Source organism: Amblyomma americanum, unplaced genomic scaffold, assembly GCF_052857255.1.
Source record: "Amblyomma americanum isolate KBUSLIRL-KWMA unplaced genomic scaffold, ASM5285725v1 scaffold_408, whole genome shotgun sequence".
Classification (NCBI taxonomy): domain Eukaryota; kingdom Metazoa; phylum Arthropoda; class Arachnida; order Ixodida; family Ixodidae; genus Amblyomma; species Amblyomma americanum.
Window position 1 is genome coordinate 81548 of NW_027526879.1, and position 21353 is coordinate 102900.

Genomic DNA, 21353 nt, shown 5'->3' on the forward strand with positions numbered 1-21353 from the left:
CAATCTGAAGAAAGACAGGAGGATATATCCGCCACCGCATAGATCCCCGAGTAAAAAGGAATCCTACGACTGGAGAAGACTCCGAGCTGGACATTTCTCTCGCCCCTGTGGAGTTGGACGAGTGCGAGAGTGCGGAAGAGGGACGGTGCAGAAACCGGAATTTGTAAATTTTGCGGCCACGTGGCAACATTATTAGATCACATAATATGGAGATGCTTTCATGGCCCAGGGCGCAACGCGATTAAAACTAGCGATGAATGGGAGACTACGCTAAGAAGCTCCGACGAAAAACTCAGCGCTTCGCAGTCCGTCTGGCGGCCAAGGCTGAAGACCTCTTGTCCTAGACGGGATCGGATGTCCTCCGGCTGCAGTGTGACAGACTGCCTCCCCGGACGCCTGCGTGCGGACCCGGAGGTGGCTGCCGCGCCATATTCGGTGGAACTTATTCAAGTTATTTTCAAGTTATTGAAATATGCCTAATGAAGGTCTAATTTATTGAAACTAAATTCTGTGCTGTGCTAAACTTTTCCAGCTTTTGCCCTGGGGCACCTATCCAGGAATGACCGTAATGAACTTCACAGTGCCAAGGCTATTTTAAAATTCTCCAAGCCTGGAATAAGCGACCTTATGTGGACCACTTTGATATACTCCTGTAATTTGAGAACCAGTGCTCACAGCTACACGAAACTTGGTAGTTGTTCAAATGGTTGTGCTGTTAGCCTATCCTGAAAATTTCATTCAGATATCTCAAGGAACAAAAAAGTTGGTGTTCAAGGGTAGCCTCCCCCTATAACTACGTTAAAACCCTACCAGTTTTTTTCTTGGTTTGGAAAGGATAGTAACTTCAGCGTATGCACAAAACACAGCTGCTCCATAGCCGATTTCATGACCAATTGCACAGAAGAGGTTACCCAAATGAGTGGGACAACATTCTACATAAATAAAACTCGGACGACAGTTACAAGTGTGTACCGCAAATGTTTTAGCGTTAGCTGTGGCGTGAAAGCTAAGAATTTTTGTGATATTCTGGCCTAAACTACCAGGTTCTCCTCCGGTGCTCGAGTGCACGTACTCTGACACGCGCTACCTCACGCCCCATGTCTCTTCTTGACAAGTCTCGCCGGCTTTCTTGCACCACATACCCTGTCGGCAGCCGGCCACACCAGTGTCCTGGAACGCTGCCAAGACTGCCAAGTGAGCCATTGCCGCTGGCGCTCTCGTCAAAATATAAACACACCATGCTGTTACTGGCGCAGCATCCTGGCACATTGCCGTGGCCTGCACCACAGACGGCATCAACCCCGATGGTATTGGAGCTGAGGCACGAGCTAAGAAGAGCTATACTGTCGTTGGCACGTCTCCTTTTCCTCTGTATTATGTGAGCGCGTGCATGGCGGAACCTTTATATTTCCCATGCATTGGCAAAATAAAACCAATTTTGAGTGCACAGACTGTCCGTGTCGTGAGTGTTTTCCTTCCATTGTGTTAGTCTTTATTTCGCGCTGCAGTTATGTCGAACCTAATGCACTGAAAACATTGTATTTGAAGGGCCGATTTTCTGGTGGTGAAGAGACCACAATCACACGGTGCAGTTAAAGCAGGTCGGGCAGGAGCCACCAACGGGTGCAGACAGTTCAAGCAGGAAACTCCTGCCCGGCCAATCAATGGCAAAACAAAGGCAAAGCTTTGCAATTTTTCAAGTGCACCAAATAGTTTCGAACCTTCCAGCGACGCTCTCACGCAGTGATGGGCATGGAGGTTTTAGAAGGAAGCCAGCAGGAAACGGAGAATGTCACTACCTTCTTAATAAAGGAACGTTAGTCAGGGCCACCGAGAGCAAGAGTCAACCATGAGCCGAAAACATATTTCATCTCAAGCAACAAGCCACGCAATTTACATAACATATGATATATATAATAACATTTTTTTATTATTATTAGGAAAGGACCACCCACCTGACCCCGTAGTTGAACATTGTCATTTCTCAGGCGGTCCAGAGACTGCTCTCGTCGGGGTGCTCGACAGGGAGTATGGCTGGCTGCCATCTTGCCTCTCTGTAAATGTGCCAGCGCCGCAATACACAGCAGTCAAACAACCTTCAGAACTAGCCTTTCTTACGGAGGTCACGAGACACTTTTGAAATGGTCACAGGCATTCCACTGCTCTATTCTAGGTGTTACAACTCTGCATCAAAATGACACCAGGTCATCTTGTCACCAGCGTTCCAGTAGTTCACAGTAACATCACACCCCCTGCAGTCACCACTTGCCTTTTACATGACACACTGCACTTGCACCCCCTCTGGTGCATTCACAATCCACTGCTAGCGTGCACACAAAGGAAAGACTCACCCTTAGCAGACGTGATGGCGGCCGGCTTTCCGAGTGAGCGCGGCCACTGCCTTGCACTTCAGGCGAGGCGGAGGATTGCTCCGGAAATCGAGCAGTTGCCGAGAAGACAGCCCGTACTTCAGCCTGGCACCTCTTTTCTGGCTGGGTTCTGCACAAAAAGAGAGACAGTCTAGCTCGCAAGCGGCATGAGAAAGCTACAGCTAATGGCTAATGCTGCATGCCTTCCTCGTTTATCCGGCCATAAAAGACCAAAATTTATGCTCCGCTACACCTAAATAGGCCCGCATTAATTCTAACAAACCTCCAGCCCCCTTCAACTCAGATTTACATCCAGGACTGACTGTACTAAACCACGTGGCCGAAACCTAATGAGTGCGAGACATAACCCCTCCATAGCAGTGAGACAAAGTTTATAAGCAAAGGACAACAGAAATTTTACTTGGGGTTTACCCATTGGAATAGTCCTCTTGCACTAAGGAAAAAAAAAGTCTGCCTCCAAACAATGACGGCGAAAAACAACTTGTGCATCGACCCGAAGGAGTGGCCGCATTCATGCAGTAAACCTCACGCATTAGCAGCAGATGCGAGTGAATTTTATAACCAAGCAGATGAAAGTGAACATTTTGGCAATTGTTAGCATCACCACCATGTGTCAGGCCGAACGTCACTAAACAAGCAGCGAACATTAAATCAACATGCATACTGCCATTGCTGGATGGTAAGCTGTAATGCCATGAAGGAGTTCTTTAGTTCTACACCAAAGATATGTGGCACTGACGTCCCCAGTTCAGCGCTGTTTGCAAAGCACCAAAATTAAGAAAAGATGCCTTACCCAACCCAATCCTCCTGCTCTCTCCGAGGGCACAGTGCCTGTTGCCGATGTCAGCCTGCTAGATGCACCTAAACAAGTAAAGTAGGGAGAGGGCCAGGGCAGTGAGCATGGCATCAAATCTCAAACATGGTTTGCTACATTTCAATCATGCCAAGACAAAGCTAAAGCCCTTACGCGAACACTCTTGAGTGACTCATTGTTGCCCTCGATGCTGACCAAAGCATTAGCTTAGAAGAACTAGAAGCTCAAATTAGCAAAATTCGCATGTTAATTTTTGAAAGCCCATGTTTAGCGCATGTGGCACAGTGACCGCACACTGGCTGAAGCGGGACTGTCTTCACTACACTGGTGCCTGACCAACACTGCTCGGCATCCTCCAGCGCTTCACACTTAGCGGCATACAACGCTCGCAGTCTTTTCCACACACATTGTTTGGCTACACTGCCTGGCTGATATAATTTTCCTCGTGGCCCCATGAAAAACAGCGTAGCTCTACTGTATCATTTCACAACTTCCTAACTGAAAGAGCTCCTATGAGCCGGGCGAGTGGGCTGTTAAAGTAAAAAAAAAAAGTCCCTACAGGCCTTGTGCCTCTGCCAACACAGCCTTCATCCAATGCCCTCCAAAAGCATCTTGTTTCACGAATGTAGCAAAAACTGCAAGAAGCCATTAAACAGTTGCATGGCAAAGCAGCAGAACAAAAAGCAGGCAGATTTATGGACACAGTCACCAATATCCCGTGCTGCCACTGAGCTCCAAAAGTGCAAGCATTCATACAGAGTAGCCATAAGCATATGGAATAACCAGTTCTTGACAATTGAGAGCAAATACATCCTATTAGAGGGACAGTGAAAGAACTCTATCAATTTTTTTTTTGCTTAGCAAAATCATTGATAGTTCAGCATTTCATGGCTTGTTTGCCGCTCGTCTGGGAGCGAAAGATGCATTTATTTCAAAGAAGTTTTTCCCGTCCTCCGATTCAAACTGCACACTCATATGGCATCACAGGACGGAGCGACGTGAAACGTCACGTAAACGCAGACTCCGTCCAGGGAGCCAGTTATGCGCCCTTCCTTTCCTCAAAACCATCCGCATCTAGAACGTTGTCAACGCCAATGCCAATGAACACAATGAATCGTTGATATGTTCCCAGTTCATACGATCTCACTGTTAATACGCTCAAAATCGCGGACATTAAAAATGTCCCATAGCATTACGCCATATTTTTCCAGGTTAATACGTTTCCAGAAAACACAATTTCCCAACTACTACGTTTAAACTTTCGGAAAACTGTGCTCGTATAATAAATTTACTGACCAACCGCACATGTGCGAACATACAAGTGGGCAGAATGAGGGCATGCGACATGGGGGGGGGGGCAGAATAGTGGCACGCTGTCAAGGTTCGCACTGCCGATGGAGTGCAAAGTGGACCCCGCAACAAAAAGCTAAAGGCTGAAAAAAAAAGTATATTCTGGCCGATGAAAGTGGAGGGCGGGTTCATTATGACAGTGGGATCAATACGCGGGTATACACGGCACATGCTAGACTATATCCAATGACCGTCTAAGAAGCTGCCTAAGCAATTATATGCTTTTGGCTTCGGACTTTTCGGAACACAGCTTCTCCAAATTTTAATATGTAGCGCCCCAAAGGCACCAGTCGGCTACGACTGACACTTAGCGGATGGCTCGGGACTAGTTTCTACTAGTGGGAATTCTTCCAATGAGTGCCGACGTCACCCAGCCCAGGAACGTTTTTAATTTCAGTTATATTGAAATTTAGCCGACCTAGCCGCGATTCGGCCCCTCAATCACAGCAGCTATGCAAAGCATCAACATAGTGAGACAAAATTATGCCCCTTTGCTGCGAGGTACTTGTCCAGTAATTTCTTGCATACGAAAATTTATCCTACTCAGTGGCTACGAAATACTTTAGGAGTAGTTTTAGTGCACAAGCGCAGTGCCATATATGTAACCCGGCACACTCGCTAAAAGGACGAGACGCCGATATCAGCCGGCAACAGTGGCAGGCAAGATTAGGCAGGACAGGCACAGCATACATAAACTCATGAAACCAGTCAGCTTTGTTCACTTTTCCCATTTTGACACCAGCATTGCGTTGCAAATCATATTCTGATTGCAGCTGCATGTCAGCCTTGCTGCTGTGTGCACATTTTCTTTCAGCTCCTATGCTAGAAACAGTTGCAAGGCAAAGCTAATGACAAACAAAAAATTTGTTGCTTGTTCTATGTTACGCTTCCTTACATCCTCAATGATATATGCACGGAGTATCTACATTTGTGCATCAGCCCAGTGCACATTCATATATTCAGAGGAGTTGAGTAGAATTTTTTCTCATGTTTCATGGAGCTCACTCAAGCAGTAGTTCACAGTAACATCACACCACCTACAGTCACCACTTGCCTTTTACATGACACACTGCGCTTGCACCCCCCTCTGGTGCATTCACATTCCACGGCTAGCGTGCACACAAAGGAAAGACTCACCCTTAGCAGACGTGATGGCGGCCGGCTTCCCGAGTTGAATATAAGCAGGCGGCACTGCGTGTGGCTGCCTGGGAATCTGCAGTCCCTCCGCAGAGCCACCTGGCACCATGCCGCGGCCACTGCCTTGCACTTCAGGCAAGGCAGAGGATTGCTCCGGAAATTGAGCAGTTGCCGAGAAGACAGCCCATACTTCGGCCTGGCACCTCTTTTCTGGCTGGGTTCTGCACAAAAAGAGGGACAGTCTAGCTCGCAAGCGACATGAGAAAGCTACAGCCAATGGCTAATGCTGCATGCCTTCATCGTTTATCTGGCCATAAAAGACCAAAATTTAGCTCCACTACACTTAAATAGGCCCGCATTAATTCTAACTAACCTTCAGCCCCCTTCAACTCAGATTTACATCTAGGACTGACTGTACTAAACCACGTGGCCGAAACCTAATGAGTGCGAGACATAACCCCTCCATAGCAGTGAGGCAAAGTTTATAAGCAAAGGACAACAGAAATGTTCCTTGGGGTTTACCCATTGGAATAGTCCTCTTGCACTAAGGAAAAGAAAGTCTGCCTCCAAACAATGACAGCGAAAAACAACTTGTGCATCGACCTGAAGGAGTGGCAGCATTCATGCAGTAATCCTCACGCATTAGCAGCAGATGCGAGTGAATTTTAGAACCAAGCAGATGAAAGTGAACATTTTGGCAATTGTTAGCATAACCACCATGTGTCAGGCCTAACGTCACTAAACAAGCAGCGAACATTAAATCAACATGCATACTGCCACTGCTGGATGGTAAGCTGTAATGCCATGAAGGAGTTCTTTAGTTCTACACCAAAGATATGTGGCACTGACGTCCCCAGTTCAGCGCTGTTAAAATTTTAGATGAGAAAGTCTGTTTATTTTTGTTGTTTGCAAAGCACCAAAATTAAGAAAAGATGCCTCACCCAACCCAATCCTCCTGCTCTCTCCGAGGGCACAGTGCCTGTTGCCGATGTCAGCCTGCTAGATGCACCTAAACAAGTAAAGTAGGGAGAGGGCCAGGGCAGTGAGCATGGCATCAAATCTCAAACATGGTTTGCTACATTTCAATCATGCCAAGACAAAGCTAAAGCCCTTACGCGAACACTCTTGAGTGACTCATTGTTGCCCTCGATGCTGACCAAAGCATTAGCTTAGAAGAACTAGAAGCTCAAATTAGCAAAATCCGCATGTTAATTTTTGAAAGCCCATGTTTAGTGCACGTGGCACACTGACCGCACACTGGCTGAAGCGGGACTGTCTTCACTACACTGGTGCCTGACGAACACTGCTCGGCATCCTCCAGCGCTTCACACTTAGCGGCATACAACGCTCGCAGTCTTTTCCACACACATTGTTTGGCTACACTGCCTGGCTGATATAATTTTCCTCGTGGCCCCATGAAAAACAGAGTAGTTCTACTGTATCATTTCACAACTTCCTAACTGAAAGAGCTCCTATGAGCCAGGCGAGTGGGCTGTTAAAGTAAAAAAAAAAGTCCCTACAGGCCTTGTGCCTCTGCCAACACAGCCTTCATCCAATGCCCTCCAAAAGCATCTTGTTTCACGAATGTAGCAAAAACTGCAAGAAGCCATTAAACAGTTGCATGGCAAAGCAGCAGAACAATAAGCAGGCAGATCTATGGACCCAATCACCAATATCCCGTGCTGCCATTGAGCTCCAAAAGTGCAAGCATTCATACAGAGTAGCCATAAGCATATGAAATAACCAGTTCTTGACAACTGAGAGCAAATACATACTATTAGAGGGACAGCGAAAAAAGTCTATCAATGTTATTTTTGGTTAGCAAAATCATTGATAGTTCAGCATTTGATGGCTTGTTTGCCGCTCGTCTGGGAGCGAAAGATGCATTTCCTTTAAAGAAGTTTTTCCCGCCCTCCGATTCAAACTGCACACTCATATGGCATCACAGGACTGAGCGACGTGAAAGGTCATGTAAACGCAGACTCCGTCCAGGGAGCCAGTTATGCGCCCTTCCTTTCCTCAAAACCATCCGCATCTAGAACGTTGTCAACACCAATGCCAATGAACACAATGAATCGTTGATATGTTCCCAGTTCATACGATCTCACTGTTAATACGCTCAAAATCGCGGACATTAAAAATGTCCCATAGCATTACGCCATATTTTTCCAGGTTAATACGTTTCCAGAAAACACGATTTCCCAACTACTACGTTTAAACTTTCGGAAAACTGTGCTCGTATAATAAATTTATTGACCAACCGCACATGTGCAAACATACAAGTGGGCAGATTGAGGGCATGCGACATGGGGGAAGGGGCGGGGGGGGGGCACAGAATAGTGGCACGCTGCCAAGGTTCGCACTGCCGATGAGAGTGCAAAGTGGACCCGCAACAAAAAGCTAAAGGCTGAAAAAAAAAAGTAGATTCTGGCCGATGAAAGTGGAGGGAGGGTTCATTATGACAGTGGGATCATTACGCGGGTATACACGGCACATGCTAGACTATATCTAATGACCGTCTAAGAAGCTGCGTAAGCAATTATATGCTTTTGGCTTCGGACTTTTCGGAACCCAGCTTCTCCAAATTTTAATATGTAGCGCCCCAAAGGCACCAGCCGGCTACGACTGACACTAAGTGGATGGCTCGGGACTAGTTTCTACTACAGTCAAAACTCGATTTAACGAAACCCGATTTAACAAAAATCTCGATTTAACGAAGGTATCCTAATTCCCCCTCAGACGCCCATAGGATTCAATGCTTTGACTAACCCGAAATAACGAAACCGATTCCGTGATCTGTCCCGATTTAACGAACCTTTTTTCGAGAAATAAAGGTGAAAAAGTGTTAATTTTTGGTCTATTTTGTAGACAGCACCCCAAAATTTATTGATTGCGAGTCAGCGGTAACAGCACGGAGCATCTTCATCCCGTCGCTTTTTTCAAACTGCGCGGCGCAAAACGAGTTTTAATTTTGAGTCGAGCTCACGAGATGGCGCCAGCAGTAAAAAAGTTTCGTGCCACATTTCATGGATGGCGCTGTTGCAGTTCGCGTGTTTTTTTGTGTGCGTGTTTGTGTGTTGTGCTCTGTGTTCGCTCTTGTGCGGATTTCCCCGTGCCTTTGAACGCACGTCTTTGTCAAGCTCAGCTTGTTAGGCCTCCATCAGTCTAGCCTTGCTATCGTGAACGCGGACGTGGTGTGTGCGAGCAAGCGCGCCACTAACCCTCCTGACTAGCAGATGGAGCCCTGCAAGAAACGAAAAAGGCTTACCCTGGACGAGAAAGCGGACATAATTCGTGCTGTGACAAGTGGACAGAAGAAATGTGACAGAGTCCTCGTCGACAGAGTTCTCCTCAACCTGGAGCTGAAGCGCGAGACGAAAATAGATATTTTTATGGCGGTTGAGATGGTGGCGGCGGCTTGGAGAGCATTGAGGCCGTCGATAATTGTCAACTGCTTCAGGACTGCCGGTTTCGGTACACTAGGCCCTGAAACTGCCGAAGCTGGTCCGGACTGCGCGAGCGCCGTGCACGAGGATGAAGATGCCTGGGAACACCTTCGCTCAGTGGATGAAGTGCCCACAGGCATAAGTTTCTCAGACTACGTGAACGCCGACGCAAATGCAGTCACAACGGAAGTTTTGACTGATGCCGATATGTTGCGGCTTGTAGGAAGCGTGGAGGGAGTGACGGCTGAAGACGCTGCCGACGACCCTGCAGGTGCCGAAGCTCCCGTGCCGACACCAGGTCAGGTGATGGATGCTCTCGATCTGCTGCGACATTTTGCCGCGCACACGAGGGGACGGAAGACGCGCTGGACGCACTTCAGACCTACGAGAAATCGGTGCGGCCGTTGCTCACAAAGCGCACGCAGGCAAAGATCACCGACTTCTTTGGCGGAAAATAAATTTGTAGTCCCCTCGGGCCTTTCTTGTCGAGTAAGAATTTTTGTTGTTTCTTTTCATACGCGCTAGCGGCGCCGGTCGTGGTGTTGGCGCTACCCACTCGAAAGTAGCGCGGGGGGTCATGACGATGACCATACAGACCCCCAAAGATTGCGCTAATTGTATGATTACCAACTTTGGCGCCAATTTGTTATTGGCTGTGTGGCTTGCCGTCCCGTCGGCGGTATTTAGGGAAGATTGTTGCCCCTCTAGCCGAACCGTCCTTTGGGTCGGTGCTACCGGCGTGAATTCATCACGCGCGAGTGCGACGAAAAGTGAAAATGGTACGTGCTAACCGATATGACCGCGATAAGCTGGTACGTTTTATGCGGATGCAAAATGCATTATGTTCAATGGGTGCTCAGTCGGGGACTTGACTTTACTACTTTTAAAACGAAAGTACTGTTTAAGCGGGTACGTTTTAACGAGGTTTTACTGTAATCGAATGTACTGAATTATGTGCCCAAGAAATGCCTCATTCAATTTAACGAAGTTCTCGATTTAACGAAATAATTCACGGCTCCCCTCAACTTCGTTAAATCGAGTTTTAACTGTACTTTGTTTTTACTTTGTTTCTCTCTCTCTTTTTAACTATCTTTCCTACTGCAATAATCGATACTATATTGTATGCATGTGCACGTGCAAAACCTAAGTGTATTGTGTTCTCAGCGTATTTGAGTGTATAAGGACTTTGCATTCTTTATTTTTTGTTTTTCCTGTGAAGGATTCACAGGCCTGCATTAATTAGTTATAAAATATGGGTCAGCACATAAACTGACGAGACGTAATTCTTGGTTCTACCTGGAGTCTCACAAAATTGAGAGCAAAAATTGCTCTTTTTCTTTTTGTGTAAGGGTCACACCCCGTCAAAATCTAAAGAAAAGGAAGTGTGGCCCTTTCACAAGTGTATACAGAGTTCTTTTTTGCGTTCACATTTTTTGGCAACCGTGTTATTAGCTGTACACCTTCTCCCTAGGGACCCCCCATTTAATACCCAAATGGGCCCTTAAATAAATAAATGGTCTCAACAAGAAGGGGTGAAAGGTGTGGCAGGGTGCAAACCTGAAGGCAACAGAGTGGTTATTTGCAGAAGACACTCACACCATGGACAGCAAAGCCACACCAGACACCCTGAACGTCACATCTACCAGCGCAGCACGGCTGCAACCCTCAGCCACCGTCCTTACACAATTTAATGCCATCTCTGCCACCCACCTTTCCAATGAGGTCCCGTGCATCAGCACTGACATGGTCGGGGAACTGAACCTGGCCCTTCAGTATTTCCTCGCCGATTTTTTCCACAGTATCGGCGTTGAATGGCGGCTTCCCCACCAAGAATTCGTAGATGAGGATGCCTAGGCACCTGTGGTCGACCTTCTCATCATAAGCACACTGTTCGACCATCTCTGGCGGCAGGTAGACAGGTGTGCCACACAGTGTTACTCGTCTGCAAAGCGCATTGCAAGAAGCAACACAAGAATGTTTGCAACTCACACTTTGGACTACAATTAATGTGGCCAGCTATTGTTTGCCTCAGCTCTGCGGCCCCTTTTTGCAGCTGCAGACCCTTGAGTCCTATGATGATGGATAAAACTGAAGCTGGAATGTATTGGCTGACTATCGCATTCTAATGACAAAGAGGCCCACTTTCAGTGAAAATGGACTTTTTGCACGCTACACAAGAAAAAAAATGAGATACTGGTATCGCAGTTGGCAGTGATAGTGGTAATGGTGTTTCTGTGCAGGCAGGATTAGGACGCACAGTGTCTATCAGCCACTGGTACACTTGCTTTACTTACAAGAACAAAAAGGTTCAGTGTAGCACTCCCAACAGCTGTTTTCACATTCAAGCTGCAATGGCGTCCATACACACTTGGTAATGCAGATCTCTGAGGCAAGGCTATATTGCCACCCACTTCCAAACTGAAGGGAAATCACGGAGTCTTAGTTGGTCTCCACATCACGTGTTTAAATCGAGTGAACGGAAAAAATTCTCCATTTCTAAATCCAATTTTCTCAGCAATAAATGTGTCTTTTGCTGTGAAACAAACGATAGCCACAAAACAATTAACAATAGAATTTACTGAGAACAAAAATTGGATCACATTAGCCTCGCTGTTCCTTTAAATTTCATGCCTGACATATCTGATGTTTCCTAAATGAACAGCTGCGCACACTGAAAATATTCTGGAAGTTTGCCTCCCATAAGGCCAATAGCAACTGAGCCCAATCTGCTGACCAAAAATGGCTTACAGTCAAACCCAATTGTAACGAAACGAAACCGGGTAGGGCGAATTAAACTTTATGCCAAAAGCCCGAAGCAGTTCTATCATCATTCATGTGAAATAAACTTTCTACAACGAACTGCACATTGGACTTATCTAACTGAGTGCATACAATCAATCAACACACATGTGCACTAACGCACTGGCTGTGCTGGCTCACGGCTGCCATGCCTGGTAGCGCCGACCCGCAGGGCAGGTTGAGGGTGGTGGAGCAAGCAAAAGCAGCCATCTGAACTCCGCAACTTCGCCCCACTTTGTAATCCTATTCAGCAGCCACTCCCCGCATGATCAAATACTTGCAAGCATGCAGCTCGCCTGTCACACTTGAGGAATGACAGAAATGGACATTGGAATACAGAAGAGAAGAGAAGGAGCAGCAGCACACTGCCAGCTGCGCTATTATCCAGCATCCTGCAAGTAAAATGGCCACTGTGTCGTGTGGTTAAGATGACAAAGCAATGGTAAGCCCAGCTGCTTTCCAACAAAGTAGAGGTTATTTGCCACCCTCGATGCAGCAAAACGTTGTAGTGCACTTCAAGATTGCCAAAAGCATTCTCAGTTTTAAAAACAAGTGAGAATGCTCAAATACTGATGAGAGTTGCACCTGCAAGCCGGTGTTTTCAGCCAGCTGAAGTACCAATGTTCTATCTAAGCACTTTTTTTTTATTTTACAGCAAACTGCTTTTCGTTATGTACAAGCTGCAACCTACACGCTACAGCACTACAAGAATGGTATGAAGGAAGCAAAAATTCCATTTGAGCAACATGATCTCCATGCATGATGCAATACAAAGTGCGCAACTCAAAGCTCTGGTAATGCAAGTACGAAATAACCAGCTTTGAATCATCATGGCAGGCACATGCTACACTTGGAATAGGTTATTCAAAATATTATGTGGCACCATAATACTGTTGGTGCAATTAAAGCACAAAGGTGTTGTTTTCATCAAGATATATGCTTGCACTTTGAAAATCTTTCATCTGCAGATGAAGTCAGTTACCACAAGCTTTGCAGATTGACCAAAAAGTCGTGCCCACCTACCTTTACAGTACTGAAGCTAACTGAACTCAGCTAAGAGACTGGACATGAATGGATCCATTTTTACCGTGGCTTCAATATGCCATATGCACTGCTGAGTGGCAGAGAATCATGGTTTATGGTTTACGAGTGTTTAACGTCCCAAAGCGACTCAGGCTATGAGGGACGCCCAAGAGAATCATTGAAGTGAAGATACCTCTAATGCATGCTGTCCACTTGCCACTATGAAGAACACAACAAAAAATGCCCATGGCCCTGGTCAGTATTGTCTGTATTAGCTAAGCATGAGCACATGACAACACCGCCAAACAAAAATATTTCCATTTATCGAAATTCTTATTCTGCTGCTTATTATTCTGTTTCTGAATGAGTACAGAGTGAATCAGCAATTCTTCAAACACTATTTCATCATTCATTTGGATCAACAAAGTAATTCAGAAGGGCGTGCTGTTGGGCTAGTTGGTGTAGCATAATGTCAAGAAATTAGTGCAGAAATAGAGACGCATATCACGATTAACAAGTGGTTACTGCCCACCATTGTTGCACATGCTCCTTTTTTCCCTTGCATTCTCTGCTTTATACCTCAACAAAACAGTTCATAGTAGCACTTGTTAATCACGAGTGTCTCCTCCCTTCTCCTTTGTCTCCATCTCTGCACTGATTTCTTTACATTAAGCAAGTAATCATTCCTCAGAGCCCACCTAAGCACTGCCATGTGAACATAAGAAACGTTACACAGATGCCAGAATTCAGCGCAAAGCAACAAACATAAGTGAGCGGCTGGGACGTGTGCTAACAGACACTTCTTGGTGCAGAGCATTGGTTCTCAACCTGGGTTCTGCAAAATCCCTGGGTTCCTTGAAGTGCTTTTTTGGCTTTCTGAGTTCCCACTGTTGCGTGACTCAACCCCCCCCACCCCCCCTTCTTTACACATTTTATTTTGGGACTAACAATACTAATTGTTTGTGGCTGACAATTTCACTACAGAATTGCAGTTGGCTTTAAAAAACCCCGCAATATGCTATTGAACATAGTTGTGGTATATGCCTGCAATTTAAAGGACGCCGCTTCACGACTATCCTGCTGCAAATATACTTTGAAAGCTTTTTGTAAAAGTGGAGTTATCTGCGCTCAAAATTTGAATTTCGGTGTTTTCTTGCCTTTCCCTCTCTTGAAAATTTTTTCACGCTCAAAGGCAGGCGCTCGCAAGCCAGACCCTCCAACCCAGCCTCACCCCCATGCTTCCACTGCAAGCGGACCCCCTCCAGGAGGCAGAGCTTTCCGACCCATCGGCACGACGCAGCTGACTGGCTGAGGTCCTGGATGCTGCATGGCATCCAAGAGGATGTGACCACTGGCCATTCTTAACATATGCACATGCATATACAGACGAGGAAGAGGGTTGGAAAAATCGACAGGAGAGAGCTTGCCAACTTTGAAGCGGAATAGGGGTCACAGCCTGGGCCAGGGGGCGCTGCAGACGGCAGTGAACAGCGCCCTCTCCGAGCGGCTCCTCCTAGTTGATCGGCCAGGCCGACGAGCTTCGTCACTGACTTGTGTGCGCTTGCGGCACCCGCACGTGAAGGAAGCTAGTTTTGCGTGTGTGCGCTTGTTCTTTCTGGCTGACACTTCGGCGTCGTTGTGAGAGGGGCTTGCTTCGTGCACGCTATGTTCTCTTCGCTGTGAGAGAAGAGCGCGCCTGCTCGAGGGTAGTCCTCACGCTTTGACACTGCTGAGAGAATTTTTCGCGCGCTCTCGTGCTGAGCAGCTCGTGTGCGCGGCGTCAAGCAAATAGTCCAAAATGGCGCTGTTTTCGTCACGCCATAGTTTTGTACCCTGAGTGCATAACCACGTGGTGTACGAAGTGAAAACTGAAATTAGAGCCTACCTTCGAACGAAACTGCGGCACAAATGCGTTTCGCGTCTTTTTTTTCTTCGTCAGCTCGATCTGCTTGCTTCCGCTGTGCGTGCTGTTGACACATTTCTGCTACCTTTTCCTTTTCCCTTTCCACAGTGTTCCAATGGCTTTAGCGCGCTAAGCTGCTTATCCCAATGTCACAGGTCAAATCGTGCTGTGTTTAGATTTGTGCGAAATACGAGAGCGCATTTCACGATGTCGGTGCACATTACTGAATCCCATTCTGTTGAGGTTTGAGAGTTTTAGCATGGGTGTGCGGCTGATATGACCAATATGGTAACGCATTGCCATTCCTACCGGTGTCGGGTTTGCCTAACCATTTCTGCCGTATGGTCATATTTACAGCAGATGGCGTATTTACCATACAGATATCTAAAAATAATATCTGTTAATCAGGAGCCCTTCAAAAACGGCTTTGCGCACAATCTACGTACAGCCTTGGGACGTTAAACTCACAAACCACTGGCACGACTTAGTTCCGATGAGCATCGATGGGGCACGTAACACTATTGCGCGGCCGCCTGAGGTCTACAGTCCATGGTCTGTAATCTGCAGAGCCACACTGCTACTGCGTATGTACAACAGAGACACAAGGTTAGTTCACATGTGGAATCGTGTCTGCCTACTTCGCCTTCGCAGTTGCATGCGCTGCCAGTTTACATGGTGTTGGCCGAGTAAGTGCACATATATTAAGTGCCCGCCAGCGATCTCTCCTGTTGCCGCAGGTGATGGATCACTAGTACTATTTTTTAATCAATACTGCAGCGCCCGATACTGCACCGCTACTTCGCACTGAACGATTCCTGCCATCTGGGTAATTTCTGCTGGCATCACACACGGGAGTAAGCAAATGCGTCATTTCAGGGAAGCCCACAAGTCAAGCAAGACACTTCCCCGCCTTTAGGCAACCACGGTGCAGCGTGCCACTTCGATCACCACGTAAAAACTGCCCACCGATGGACATAATCGGCACACTGTGCAGTCATCAGGCTGTGCTCGCATCTGCCGCGCCCGCGAGGAGACGGCAGCGAGCAGCACACGAACATGGCCAGTCAGAGCACTGTTGCGCCATCATGCCCGATCGATGCTTCAGAATTCTGCCGCTACGGGAGGAGCACAACGCTGTCGTCGTGCGGCAAACTTTAGGTTGGGGCCCCTATTGTGGGTTCTCTGCTGCACATATTATTTCCAGTATCCATGACAACACAATTCAGTGATAGAGCAAGTTATTATAACACGCTCAAAAGTACTGCAGGGGCTCTTTAATGGAATTTGGGCAATTTTTGGGCGGCTGCTCATCTCCATGATCTTTTTTTTGCATCCAAGTTAAGCCCGAAGGGATAAAAGCCAAGACACGTGGGGTTCCTCAGCACCTTTCGTAAGGCAATGGGGCCGCTCGAGGCTTAAAACAGTTTGAGAACCTCTGGTGCAAAGAGTTGTCATGTTCCATCTACACATACATGGCATCTGTCTTGTGTTGCACTGAATTCCATAATGTGAAAATAAATTATGACCCAGTAAGCTTAGACCTAACTAATGCTAAGAAATCCATTCAGCTTTCTTACAATCTCCACAACCGATGAAAAATTCGTGCAAGAGCAGGGCTCAACCTCTGCGCATGCGGGCTACCATGAATGCCAAGTGAAAGCTCGCCAGTGCTGAGCTGTCTAAACAATAAAGATTTTTCAACTGAACTGTGCACCCACCTGGATGTGGGTGCATGCACCGACCAGCCAAAGTCAGCGAGCTTGATCTCTCCATTGAGGCCGAGCAGCAGGTTTTCCGGTTTTATATCTCGGTGGATCACCTTGAGGCTGTGGCAGCACTTGAGGGCCTGGCAGAGCTGGTAGACATACTGAACAAGGAGAGGGAAAACTACTGATTAAGCAGTTTTAACATGCAGGTGTGCTGCACCAAAAAGTAGCTGTTCTGCCTATCAGAAAGCTTTGGTTTTAATTTCATCTCATCTTTTTGTACTCAAAGACCCCTCAGGGGGTGGAGGGTTATACATAATGGTGAACCATGCCACATGTTTTTAAATATATAGGAGGTTATTTAAATTTTCAGCGAATGATGATGGGCAGGTGATGTCGACAATGTGCTGGAGAAGACCATTTCCAATCTTTAGCTGCACGTGGAAAAAAGGAGGCCAAAAAAGTAACGTCAGGGTGGAACCAGCGGAACACAGACGCAGGACAAGAAAAGGAGGTACACACACCACACCGCTGGACTTGCAACTGATTTATTTCGAAGAAAACCACCACATTTAAGGGATTCCCTGCGCAAGCGCACACTCTGGATGAAGGTAACAACTGTATTAAGATAAAAGAAAGTTATATTCTTTATCTGTGATAAAAACCGAGGGATCGCTGACACACTTTTCCTTGTTTTTCCTGATTAGAAACGCTTCAAGAATTTCACGCTCTCGTCTTGTTCTCCCCCGACCGATAATGCTCGTGCGGTGAAGCAGGGGTGGTATATTGCATCCCATTGTCCTGTGGGAAAACCTACATCGGGCAAACCGGAGGGTGCATCAATGAACGTCTGAGGCAGCACCGAACAACGTTCAATTCAGGCACTGGCAGCAATTTAGCCTTGCATGTTAAGGTATGCGAGTTATGTTCTCCTTTGCTTCACCGCACGAGCATTATCGGTTGGGGGAGAACAAGACGAGAGCGTGAAATTCTTGAAGCGTTTCTAATCAGGAAAAACAAGGAAAAGTGTGTCAGCGATCCCTCGGTTTTTATCACAGATAAAGAATATAACTTTCTTTTATCTTAATACAGTTGTTCCCTTCATCCATAGTGTGCGCTTGCGCAGGGAATCCCTTAAATGTGGTGGTTTTCTTCGAAATAAATCAGTTGCAAGTCCAGCGGTGTGGTGTGTGTACCTCCTTTTCTTGTCCTGCGTCTGTGTTCCGCTGGTTCCACCCTGACAACATTATGAACCAACTAGCCCAGCAATTTACGCTCCTGAAAAAAGTAACAGTTTGGGTACATGGATGGAAAACTTGAAGCAAGTGGCTGATGCAGTGAGATATGTACAACGCTGGCATAATGTAAGGTACATGATTAAGCAATAATTAATAGAACTCGTCATACAGTAATATGGTAGCTATGCGATGATGAACAGAAAAAGGTGATATGCAGATCTAGTTTTTAAGAGCTTAAATATCGACGTCATACAAATAAGAATGGATGAATCTTGCAACATGGTTTTGGACTGCTTCTATGTTGGTTATGAGCATAACATGGTGCAGCTTCGATATGGTGGATGCATATTCCAGCTCAGGTCGAACAAGTGACCTGTAAAAAGCAATTTCATGTGACATGGGGCGAGGCAAAGTTGATGTTTAAGATATCCCAGTGTTTTGCTAGCTGATGCTAATAAGCTGGAAACATTCACATGCCATGTTAGGTCATTAGATAAAGTGAAACCTAAGTATTTGAAAGATGATATGGATTCCATAGATTCATTACTGATTTTGTGCTGAATTTAAGACACGACTTTTGTGGCGACAAGCAATGAAAGAAACTTGCATTTGCTTGGGTTAAGGGTCGTAACCCAATTTTTCACACCACTTTTCTATGTGTTTAAGGTTTTGTTGAAGGGCCCCTTGGTCAGTAGTTCAATGCGAGTGACAAAATGAATGACAGCACCATCTGCCATTTAGTGCCATGAAGCACATAACTTCTATAAAACGTCCTCCAGCAACGTCTAACTCTAGATTGAAATGCTTAAGGGCACAGGGTAAGCCCTATAGTACTTCCCATGCATTTTAGGCCATGTTGAGGTACATGTTTCTCACTAACAGTAGCCTAATAATACATATATCATTGTTTGCCAAATTTTGTGGTCTTTTTACTGAACTAGAATATTTGAAATGTGTTGAAAATTCGATTTTTAATAAAATTTTTTCCGGTAGTACACAAATCTGGCCTTTCTTTGCGCATTTCAAAATTCATAACAGAATAACTGCTCAGTGAAATTGCTTAATTCTAGTTCAGTAGTTGGCAACACTTATGTAGATGATTGCAAAAAAAAATCAGCCGTCTGTCTTGAAAGGCATTGGAAATAATGGTACCTTTGTAAGAAAAAACACTGTTTTGAGATAATAGAGCGTAAAGAGAAAAAAGATGTGAAAAACCATTTTTTATTCGCAGAAACGCCTCCATAGTAATTGGTTTAATAGCCCCCTGCTTCGTAGTCACTGTCGCCGTCATTTTTTCGCTTTTCGGCTTGTCGTTTTGACTGTCGGGCCTCTTTTGTAAGCTGTCGTGTTGCTCGGTCCGCAAAGTACATGCGCTTATGGTCAGCTTCCCTCAGCCACTTGATGGTGTTGCTCCCTGGGTTCAATCCACACGCCTTCAAAACGTTGGCCCGTGCGATGCTACCATCATTAAATGAAAGAACAGCATCCAGTGTTGCCATCCGTAGGGTTCGAAGCCTAACAAACACATTCTTTGGCGCGCGTTCCCAAACAACATGGTTGAACGACTCATTTGCATTTTGAGTTCGCCCATGCAGGCACTTCTCTAGGAGCTCAGCCTTCGATAGCTCCCTATAAATGGGTTTGATAGCCTCCAAGACAGATGCAGGCAAACTCTCCTTGTGGAAAAATGGCTTGCCCTCTGACTGACTTCTGTTGAAGGCACACCACGTATCAGGTCCCTTTGGGCAAAGTCCATGGTATGGGTTATCGTCTGTGGCCGATAAGTGAAAGAAGGTTGCCCAAACGGCCTTTCGCATTTCATCCAGGTTTCCTACATTTCTTCTGATGGCCAAACCATAGTAGGTCTGGAGCTTGTCTATTACTGCATCAGTCAGTCGGCCTCGGCCCGAGAGGCTCTTTCCATCAGAGAGTTTTCCTGCTTTGTTTCCTTTTTTTAGCCTTCGTAACCTTGTGCCCATCCTTTTTTGCACGTGCCCTATGCACTCAACCTTGGATATTTCAACGGAATCACCATATGGCATTTGTGCCTTCACAGCCATAAAAGCCTTGCTGTCACCATCCCCAAGGTATTTGACGTATCGAAAGCCGTGAAGCTCCTCACTCCTGCCGAAAATTTTCAGTGCTCCTGCGACTTCCATTACACCGCTGGTGCCTTGGTAGTTGCTTTGGCACACCTCTCTATGAAGGGGGTCACTGTTTGTACCCTTGATGCTGCACTTTGGACAACGTTTAGACAAAACCTCCACATCCAGCACTTTCCCAGAGTCTACACTGGTCGTAGAGACTATGCCGTTATTGGAAGTATGGCCTCGCTTCTGCCAGCTTCCATCAAGAGCAACTGCAATGTCTTTATCCCCCTCATTCAGCTGCACAGCTTCGTCAGCTGCCATTTCATCGACTCCTGAGCAGCAGCTTCGATGTGACCTAGAAGCTCTTGATTGTATTTCGCAAACTTTGTCGGCGGCTTAGGAAGGTTTAGCATAGCACAGAGTATATTTCCTGCAGCCATTCCCTTACCAATGGACCTCAAGGCATACACTAACCTGAGGTTGGCTTCATAGAGGCCAGAAGTAGTTTTCTTCGACATCTCAAATCGTTGTGCGGCACTACACACTTCACAGTTCAAACTGTAAACGCTTGCAACACCTACCCGTTTTGTCACAATTTCGACGAGCTCAACACTTCCACCGCACTCTCTGCACACACAAATCTGTGTAATTGCGGCACAAATGCCGTCCATGTCCATTAAGGCATATTGGCTGCTGCTCTGTAGCACATCCTCTTCCTGGAAGCACAGAGAAAATCTTGAAAGCTTCGATGTCGAGGAGCTGGCGCGTTCGGCGTTCGGGATCTCATTCGGTCGTGGACATCCTTTTGCTTTTTCACGATGAGCGTAGCGGTTGCCGTGAAATTCACGCCTGACGAAGGCCTTCTTTGCCCTGGGCATCTCAACTTATCAGCAGCAACCAACACCGCCACAATTTACAATACTGATCGAAAGGGATAGCACTCGGACGCAGCTGCATGAAGGTTGCAGAAACGTGGAAAAAACGTGCAAAGCGTCTCAGGATTGTCTTGGCTAAAAAAGAGGAGCTGTACAATAGTTGCCAGACAATTTTTTATATGTCGCTGATTTTAGACAAGTTTTGAAATCAGGTGGTGGACTTTTTGGTTGAAAAAATTGACGTTAATCCTGAAAGGGGGCGTGGCCGCTCACTACTTGGTTTCGGAAAAAGCGTTTTTCAGCCGTAAATATGGCTTTCTGAGGAAAGTGCGATCATGGAACATGTGTAGAAAGAATTGAACTTCTAAAATTCCAAAAGAAAAAAAAACGATTTTTTTCTAATTTTACCTTACCCTGTGCCCTTAATACGTTTCCAGAAAACACGATTTCCCAACTACTACGTTTAAACTTTCGGAAAACTGTGCTCGTATAATAAATTTACTGACCAACCGCACATGTGCAAACATACAAGTGGGCAGAATGAGGGCATGCGACATGGGGGGGGGGGGGGGGGGGCACAGA

The 21353-nt window shown here is 46.3% G+C and overlaps 1 protein-coding gene across 4 annotated transcripts; it reads right to left on the reverse strand.

Moving 5' to 3' along the window:
* Positions 1–1955: 1955 nt before the first annotated feature.
* On the reverse strand, positions 1956–20874 carry LOC144112547 (aurora kinase A-like). 4 transcript variants are annotated; one of them, XR_013310305.1, is made up of 5 exons: positions 10848–11017; positions 5692–5912; positions 3184–3251; positions 2352–2499; positions 1956–2054 (listed from the first exon to the last, which is right to left on the reverse strand). XR_013310305.1 is itself a non-coding variant. In XM_077645350.1 (4 exons), exons 1-4 carry the CDS (start codon positions 20772–20774, stop codon positions 5823–5825), a joined length of 768 nt encoding a protein of 255 aa, XP_077501476.1. In that variant the 5' UTR covers positions 20775–20874; the 3' UTR covers positions 5694–5822. The 4 variants fall into 4 exon arrangements, 1 of the variants encoding a protein (XP_077501476.1); XR_013310304.1 differs by lacking the exons at positions 1956–2054; positions 2352–2499; positions 3184–3251 and adding exons at positions 6633–6700; positions 16581–16729; positions 20478–20869 and having other exon boundaries at positions 5774–5912; positions 10848–11079; XM_077645350.1 differs by lacking the exons at positions 1956–2054; positions 2352–2499; positions 3184–3251 and adding exons at positions 16581–16729; positions 20478–20874 and having other exon boundaries at positions 5694–5912; positions 10848–11079.
* Positions 20875–21353: the final 479 nt, after the last annotated feature.